At 41.0% G+C, this 9317-nt stretch overlaps 1 protein-coding gene across 1 annotated transcript in view; it reads right to left on the reverse strand.

Moving 5' to 3' along the window:
- The window catches only part of LOC113520729 (GATOR complex protein WDR24), a 31369-nt gene extending 23640 nt beyond the window's left edge, over positions 1–7729 (reverse strand). Inside the window, 5 exon segments of the mRNA XM_052897312.1 lie at positions 5280–5493; positions 5896–6002; positions 6210–6325; positions 7084–7200; positions 7337–7729. Of these exon segments, the coding sequence (XP_052753272.1) occupies positions 5280–5493; positions 5896–6002; positions 6210–6325; positions 7084–7200; positions 7337–7436 (654 nt within the window). The 5' untranslated portion in view covers positions 7437–7729.
- Positions 7730–9317: the final 1588 nt, after the last annotated feature.

The following is a 9317-nucleotide window of genomic DNA, read 5'->3' on the forward strand; positions in this document are numbered from 1 at the left end:
TTATTTATTACCTGGATGCTATCGTAGAAAATTTTTGATAAATTCGTCAAAATGAGGTCGCTTCATTTTTTTTCTGTGTGTCTAGTGTCCGAGTGTCTGTGTGTCTTAGTGTCTAGTGTCCGGGTGTCTAGTGTCTGAGTGTCTAGTGTCCAAGTGTCTAGTGTCAGAGTGTCCAGTGTCTGAGTGTCTGAGTGTCTAGTGTCTGAGTGTCTAGTGTCCGAGTGTCTAGTGTCTGTGTGTCTGAGTGTCCAGTGTCTGAGTGTCTAGTGTCCGAGTGTCTAGTGTCCAAGTGTCTAGTGTCAGAGTGTCCGAGTGTCTAGTGTCCGAGTGTCTAGTGTCCGAGTGTCTAGTGTCCGAGTGTCTAGTGTCCGAGTGTCTAGTGTCCAAGTGTCTAGTGTCTGAGTGTCCAGTGTCTGAGTGTCCGAGTGTCTAGTGTCTGAGTGTCTAGTGTCCGAGTGTCTAGTGTCTGTGTGTCTGAGTGTCCAGTGTCTGAGTGTCTAGTGTCTGAGTGTCTAGTGTCCAAGTGTCTAGTGTCAGAGTGTCCAGTGTCTGAGTGTCCGAGTGTCTAGTGTCTGAGTGTCTAGTGTCCGAGTGTCTAGTGTCTGTGTGTCTGAGTGTCCAGTGTCTGAGTGTCCGAGTGTCTAGTGTCTGAGTGTCTAGTGTCCGAGTGTCTAGTGTCTGAGTGTCTAGTGTCCAAGTGTCTAGTTTCAGAGTGTCCAGTGTCTGTGTGTCTGAGTGTCTAGTGTCCGAGTGTCTAGTGTCTGAGTGTCCAGTGTCCGAGTGTATAGTGTCCAAGTGTCTAGTTTCAGAGTGTCCAGTGTCTGTGTGTCTGAGTGTCTAGTGTCTGAGTGTCTAGTGTCCGAGTGTCTAGTGTCCGAGTGTCTAGTGTCTGAGTGTCTAGTGTCCAAGTGTCTAGTTTCAGAGTGTCCAGTGTCTGTGTGTCTGAGTGTCCAGTGTCTGAGTGTCTAGTGTCTGAGTGTCCGAGTGTCTAGTGTCCGAGTGTCTGTGTGTCTGAGTGTCTAGTGTCCGGGTGTCTAGTGTCTGAGTGTCTAGTGTCCAAGTGTCTAGTTTCAGAGTGTCCAGTGTCTGTGTGTCTGAGTGTCTAGTGTCCGAGTGTCTAGTGTCTGAGTGTCCAGTGTCCGAGTGTATAGTGTCCAAGTGTCTAGTTTCAGAGTGTCCAGTGTCTGTGTGTCTGAGTGTCTAGTGTCTGAGTGTCTAGTGTCCGAGTGTCTAGTGTCCGAGTGTCTAGTGTCTGAGTGTCTAGTGTCCAAGTGTCTAGTTTCAGAGTGTCCAGTGTCTGTGTGTCTGAGTGTCCAGTGTCTGAGTGTCTAGTGTCTGAGTGTCCGAGTGTCTAGTGTCCGAGTGTCTGTGTGTCTGAGTGTCTAGTGTCCGGGTGTCTAGTGTCTGAGTGTCTAGTGTCCAAGTGTCTAGTGTCAGAGTGTCCAGTGTCTGAGTGTCTGAGTGTCTAGCGTCTGAGTGTCTAGTGTCCGAGTGTCTAGTGTCTGTGTGTCTGAGTGTCCAGTGTCTGAGTGTCTAGTGTCCGAGTGTCTAGTGTCCAAGTGTCTAGTGTCAGAGTGTCCGAGTGTCTAGTGTCCGAGTGTCTATTGTCCGAGTGTCTAGTGTCCGAGTGTCTAGTGTCCGAGTGTCTAGTGTCCAAGTGTCTAGTGTCTGAGTGTCCAGTGTCTGAGTGTCCGAGTGTCTAGTGTCTGAGTGTCTAGTGTCCGAGTGTCTAGTGTCTGTGTGTCTGAGTGTCCAGTGTCTGAGTGTCTAGTGTCTGAGTGTCTAGTGTCCAAGTGTCTAGTGTCAGAGTGTCCAGTGTCTGAGTGTCCGAGTGTCTAGTGTCTGAGTGTCTAGTGTCCGAGTGTCTAGTGTCTGTGTGTCTGAGTGTCCAGTGTCTGAGTGTCCGAGTGTCTAGTGTCTGAGTGTCTAGTGTCCGAGTGTCTAGTGTCTGAGTGTCTAGTGTCCAAGTGTCTAGTTTCAGAGTGTCCAGTGTCTGTGTGTCTGAGTGTCTAGTGTCCGAGTGTCTAGTGTCTGAGTGTCCAGTGTCCGAGTGTATAGTGTCCAAGTGTCTAGTTTCAGAGTGTCCAGTGTCTGTGTGTCTGAGTGTCTAGTGTCTGAGTGTCTAGTGTCCGAGTGTCTAGTGTCCGAGTGTCTAGTGTCTGAGTGTCTAGTGTCCAAGTGTCTAGTTTCAGAGTGTCCAGTGTCTGTGTGTCTGAGTGTCCAGTGTCTGAGTGTCTAGTGTCTGAGTGTCCGAGTGTCTAGTGTCCGAGTGTCTGTGTGTCTGAGTGTCTAGTGTCCGGGTGTCTAGTGTCTGAGTGTCTAGTGTCCAAGTGTCTAGTGTCAGAGTGTCCAGTGTCTGAGTGTCCGAGTGTCTAGTGTCTGAGTGTCTAGTGTCCGAGTGTCTAGTGTCTGTGTGTCTGAGTGTCCAGTGTCTGAGTGTCTAGTGTCTGAGTGTCTAGTGTCCAAGTGTCTAGTGTCAGAGTGTCCAGTGTCTGAGTGTCCGAGTGTCTAGTGTCTGAGTGTCCAGTGTCCGAGTGTCTAGTGTCCAAGTGTCTAGTTTCAGAGTGTCCAGTGTCTGTGCGTCTGAGTGTCTAGTGTCTGAGTGTCTAGTGTCCGAGTGTCTAGTGTCTGTGTGTCTGAGTGTCCAGTGTCTGAGTGTCTAGTGTCTGAGTGTCTGAGTGTCTAGTGTCCGAGTGTCTAGTGTCTAGTGTCCAAGTGTCTAGTGTCAGAGTGTCCAGTGTCTGAGTGTCCGAGTGTCTAGTGTCTGAGTGTCTAGTGTCCGAGTGTCTAGTGTCCAAGTGTCTAGTGTCCAAGTGTCTAGTTTCAGAGTGTCCAGTGTCTGAGTGTCCGAGTGTCTAGTGTCTGAGTGTCTAGTGTCCGAGTGTCTAGTGTCTGTGTGTCTGAGTGTCCAGTGTCTGAGTGTCTAGTGTCTGAGTGTCTAGTGTCCAAGTGTCTAGTGTCAGAGTGTCCAGTGTCTGAGTGTCCGAGTGTCTAGTGTCCGAGTGTCTAGTGTCTAGTGTCAGAGTGTCCAGTGTCTGAGTGTCCGAGTGTCTAGTGTCTGAGTGTCTAGTGTCCGAGTGTCTAGTGTCCGAGTGTCTAGTGTCTAGTGTCCAAGTGTCTAGTGTCAGAGTGTCCAGTGTCTGAGTGTCCGAGTGTCTAGTGTCTGTGTGTCTGAGTGTCCAGTGTCCGAGTGTCCAGTGTCCGAGTGTCTAGTGTCTGAGTGTCCAGTGTCTGAGTGTCTAGAGTCCGAGTGTCTAGTGTCTGAGTGTCTAGTGTCCGAGTGTCTAGTGTCCAAGTGTCTAGTTTCAGAGTGTCCAGTATCTGAGTGTCCGAGTGTCTAGTGTCCGAGTGTCTAATGTCTGAGTGTCCAGTGTCTGAGTGTCTAGTGTCTGAGTGTCTAGTGTCCAAGTGTCTAGTGTCAGAGTGTCCAGTGTCTGAGTGTCCGAGTGTCTAGTGTCCGAGTGTCTAGTGTCTAGTGTCCGAGTGTCTAGTGTCTAGTGTCAGAGTGTCCAGTGTCTGAGTGTCCGAGTGTCTAGTGTCCGAGTGTCTAGTGTCGGAGTGTCTAGTGTCTGTGTGTCTGAGTGTCCAGTACTACAGTACAGTGTACAGACACTAGATACTCAGACACTAAACATTCAGACACTAGACACTCAGACACTGGACACTCAGACACTAGACACTTGGACACTAGACACTCAGACACTAGACACTCAGACACTGGACACTCAGACACACAGACACTAGACACTCGGACACTAGACACTCAGACACTAGACACTCGGACACTAGACACTCAGACACTAGACACTCGGACACTCAGACACTGGACACTCTGAAACTAGACACTTGGACACTAAACACTCAGACACTAGACACTCGGACACTAGATACTCAGACACTAGACGCTCGGACACTCAGACACTGGACACTCTGACACTAGACACTTGGACACTGGACACTAGACACTCGGACACTAGACACTCAGACACTAGACACTCAGACACACAGTCTCTAGACACTCGGACACTAGACACTGACACTAGACACTCAGACACTCAGACACTAGACACTCGGACACTAGACACTTCAGACACTAGACATTCGGACACTAGACACTCAGACACTAGACACTCAGACACTGGACACTCGGACACTAGACGCTCGGACACTATACTCTAGACACTCAGACACACAGACACTAGATACTCAGACACTAAACATTCAGACACTAGACACTCAGACACTGGACACTCAGACACTAGACACTCGGACACTGGACACTGGACACTCGGACACTAGACACTCAGACACTAGACACTCGGACACTAGACACACAGACACTGGACACTCTGAAACTAGACACTTGGACACTAGACACTCAGACACTAGACACTCGGACACTGGGACACTGGACACTCGGACACTAGACACTCAGACCCTAGATACTCGGACACTAGACACTCGGACACTAGACACTCAGACACTAGACACTCGGACACTAGACACTCAGACACTGGACACTCAGACACTAGTGTCTGAGTGTCTATTGTCTGTTATATATATATATATATATATATATATATATATATATATATATATATATATATATATATATATATATATATATATATATATATATATATATATATATATATATATATATATATATATATATATTTACACTATATTAATCGTCGTATGTGCCTCAGCATAGAATGAGCTATCTCTTCCTTTCCTGTGGGTGTCATTAGAGTTGACTAAGGGAGGGCGAGGGATGGGCAGTAGTGTTTCTCTTAAAACATCTCTAAAGCCTAACTGCGATTGCCAATATAATACCAGCAAAATCCCCCAAGGGGAATGCTTATGTCCAATAGGGAACCATTAACAGCTGAAATAATAATCTTCTATACTTATAATAAATCTGTAGAGAGGACAATTCTGTACATGAAATATATTTCCAAAATAACTATCAGCGGGTGATTAGTGATCGATACTGATGCCAAAAATGCAATCAGTAAAATTTTTGTCTGTCTGTCTGTATGTTCGTTATAGAAACAAAAATACTCGACGGATTTTAACGAAACTTGGTACAATTATTCTTCATACTCCTGGACCGGTTATAGTATATTTTTCATCACGCTACGACCAATAGGAGCAGAGCAGTGCAGCCTCAATTGCCACTTTTTAAAATGTACAAATGTCCACCCGTGCGACGCCGGGACGGGCCGCTAGTAATAAAATATTAAAAGAATATGCAAGGTACTGAAAGTGGTGGGCACCTTGATGGTTTTGTCCCTGGAGGCGGTGGCGAGCCAGGGCGTGTCAGGGTGCCAGTCGCACGCGAACACGGGCCCCGAGTGCGCCGTGAACTGCTGCAGGCAGCGCTCGTGGCGGCGCACGTCCCACAGCTGCACGTTGCCGTTCTCCGACACGGCCGCGAACGTGTGCGCCTGGTGCGGACTGAACTGCACGTCACGGATCGACTCCGTGTTGCTGCGGGGTAGACAACAGTGCCTCCATTTAGGGGGGAAAGGGCTTGTTAGTAATGGGGTCTAATCGACCCATTGCTAGCAATACACCCTATTAGGTACGTACTTTCCATCTGTATAAAAAAATATAGTTGTATAAAAAAAAAACAAGGTTGTTATATTGTTTATAACTACCATCTGAATTAAAATTTATGTTTTGCAGTAGTACTTCCAGATCCTCACTAACACTGTGACGATCCAGAAGTCATACACGTAAGAACTCTACATCACACACCTGTGAAAAGAGTTTTATCTTTCATCAATAAAAAATATATGTCTGCTCTGATGTTAAAGGTCTAGTCTAGTTATATATGTTAGTTATGTATTAAATAAAAAAATAAAATAAACAATATCTGTTCTCTCTAACCTGATAAAAGTACGAGCTACCTCCTTCATGCGCAGGTCGAAGCATTTCATCATGCCATCCTGGGAGCCGGAGATGAGGAGAGCTGGCTCTGTGAGGTGGAAGCTCACCTGTTAAAGAATGTACAAGCATAAAGATTGACATGTTTCGTACATTAATAAAATTAATTTAAACCCTTTAATTTTTAAAATGGCTGATTTGTTTTCTGTCTATTCATTCTCACCATTTTTTTTTTTGTAACTTTCACAAACAAAACATAATATTTAGAAAATTTCCATTTTCCAATTTTATTATTTAATGCTTATAAGTGTGCTTACTTTGTTGACTGTCCTCTTGTGGTCTGAGAACACATGTTCCTGTTTGGAGCGACCAGAGCGTCCGAGGTTCCACACAACCACCGCTCCATTTGTGGCCGCTGTCGCTAGTGTGTTCTCTGTAACAAATTAAATTTATATCAATGGATTATTATAGCAATCTTGGGGTATATGAGTGTATAGGTAATTTAAAATTTTATATCTGGAAAAATTCCAATTTAAAATTGACTCTACTAGCACACCTGGGATCAATAAGAGAGCAAAAAAACCTAACCTAACCTAACACAAAAAGAATGGATTTAGTATTAAAAATATGATTGAAGTTATTAACTGCTATCACACACTTTCACATACTTTTTTAATATTCTATAGGCAAAACAAATTACAAACTTTGGTGCGGATGGTATACATCAGGGATGGCCGAGTTGACTAAGCCCAAGATCTACTGTTTACTTATGAAACCCTGTGCAATCTACCAATTAGATACTTCTTGAAATGAAACAACATAGTTCAATATACAATTATGTAGTATTGTAGTATTTTTTATTTTATTAAGATTTCTCTCTTATCTATATCTCACATAAAACTGAAAGTTATTCTTAGTAAATACTTATTTATATTAATGTGAGCATTGCGTCTAAGCATCTTCCGATAGATTAGCAAAATATTATATTTTCTGCCTTGCTGCGATCTACTGAACCAATAGTCAAGATCGACCGGTTGGCCACCCCTACCATATAGCATTTGCTTAGGATACATAACCTTGGCATAAATGATTTTAAGAAGAATTAAAAAATAGTGAAAAAATAGTAGTTTGAAAAAAAAATAGTGAGAGAAATACTAATCCTCAATAATAAAGTTGTTAAAAAAATGTTACCTTCAATGGTGCTCCAGGCGACATCGATAGATGAAAAATTCAGATTCAAGTTTTTGCCCACACGAAGGTTACACACCTCGGAAAATTCATTTTCTCCAATTGAAAACACTTTAAACACTACAACAATAAGAAAGTATATTTCAAAATTCACAGGTAAACTGTGTGAATAGTACTAAGGAAATGCAGAGACATTAAAAAAAATCAAATAAATAAATTTTATAGTAATTAAATGGAATTATTGTATTATATGTACCATTTCGTCCAGCTATAACCACTTGGGTGCAATCCTTGTTGAGGGCTAGAGCATTTGCCGGCCCCTCCGGTGAGACGCAGATAGTATTTGATGGTATCATTGTTTGAATGAAATAGATACAAGACAATAATAAAAGTAATAAAATGTTAAAAAATTTATAGCGGTAATAAAATAATAAATTGGGGAAAAATATGAATTATCATTATTTATTTGTAAGTCAATAAATTTAAAAAATATATATTAAAAATTATACTTAATCGCGGTTTATTTTTATTACATTGTTTCGTTCATTTCAGTAATTTTATTTTATATAGGTAGGGGAAAAAATAATAATATTTAGATAAAATTTGATTTGTTGACAATCACTCAATGTAGTGAAGGAGATTACGAGAGTTGCCAGATACAAATTACGATTTTTACCCAAACGTTTTTCCCTAAATCGTTAAGATTTTTAAGACTTTTACCCAATCTAATAGTTGTAAATTTTTTTGATTTGCCATCCTAAATTTGATGAAACAAAAATTGGTTTGTTTATTTGTTATGTTTTTACGTATAAATCGCTATATATTTTTATTAGATTCTGTTTTCTGTTGTTTCTTTTTCCTTTTTTTGAGTGATAATATATTTTATTATTTTTAAATTCGTTATCTCATTTCTAATTATTATATATGTATTCATATATTAAATTCCTTCCCATTCCTTTTTAAAAGGTCAGCAGCACATTTGCAATACCTCTGGTGTTGCTGATGATTATGGGCGGCGGTAATCATTTACTATCAGGTGAATATGCGGCTCACCTGATAGTAAATTACTACATGCATATAAAAAAAACCTTGTATCAAGTATTTTTTTATTTTATACTTCGTACAGATTGATTATCTGTGTTTAATTTTATGATAATAATGTTGTTCTTTTCCCGTAGGTGTCGTAAAAGGTGACTAAAGGATCATAATGGTTGAGACATTACCACTATCTAACTAACTGCGGTCACTAATTCAAATGCTAGGTGGAAAGGGATTGTCGGTAACAGGATCTAAGAGCCACATTGTTAGCAATATGTCACGACGACCTTTACGTGATTCCCTTGAAACCCATCGTGATGTAATGTCACGATTGGCCAACTGTATTATTGTTATCCCGCCAGTATATACCAATAGCTTAGACGGGACTAACATTCTATTTTCACACATTAAAAACCTAAAAAAACAAAATCCTAAGCAAAACCTTTCTTATGAGGAAAGCCTAAACATAGCGCAACACAGCAGTGGACAGTTAATTGCTGATATGATGATGATGATAATGATACGATGATGATGATGATGATGGTAATGATATAGTAATTGTATTATATTTTATTTGTTTATGTGTGTTTTCTTTTTCTAACAACAACCAGAATTGTTGAACAAAATGAATACGAACAATAGCGAAGCCGCAGGTTGTTATAATGAACTAGTGTGTTATAAAGTGAACTTAGCTATCTACTAGTATCTACCCTTCTCATATCCTATTCCCGGTTTTGCTTCATTCATTTATATTTTTTAAGCTGACTTAAAAAATAATAAATCAAAAAATCTTAATATTTCCAAACGTATTTGAGTTTTCTCTACAAATTTCTTTAAGAATTTCATTTCTTAAATTTATTACTTAAAATTGCGAAAAAAATATTCAATCTGGCAACGCTCGTAATTACAATATTTAAGGATCGGCACTGTTCTTAATACTCTTGTACTAATGAAACTTTTAAATGTTTTAATGCAAGCATTTAAAAGCACTAACACAATAAAATAAATTAATATTTATGGTGTTATGCTACAATTTATAATATGTCTCTATGAATTCATAATCATATTGATATTGATAGGTATCATAAAAATATACTCATTTTATAATTTAAAATTTACTGGACTGGTGGCATAGAATGTACACAAAGTTTCTTATGCTATTAGAGACCTCTCCGCAATTTTTGCTGTCACTGGGTGTC

The sequence above is a fragment of the Galleria mellonella genome, unplaced genomic scaffold (genome assembly GCF_026898425.1).
Source record: "Galleria mellonella isolate WM207_F2 unplaced genomic scaffold, CSIRO_AGI_GalMel_v1 utg36, whole genome shotgun sequence".
Classification (NCBI taxonomy): Eukaryota; Metazoa; Arthropoda; class Insecta; order Lepidoptera; family Pyralidae; genus Galleria; species Galleria mellonella.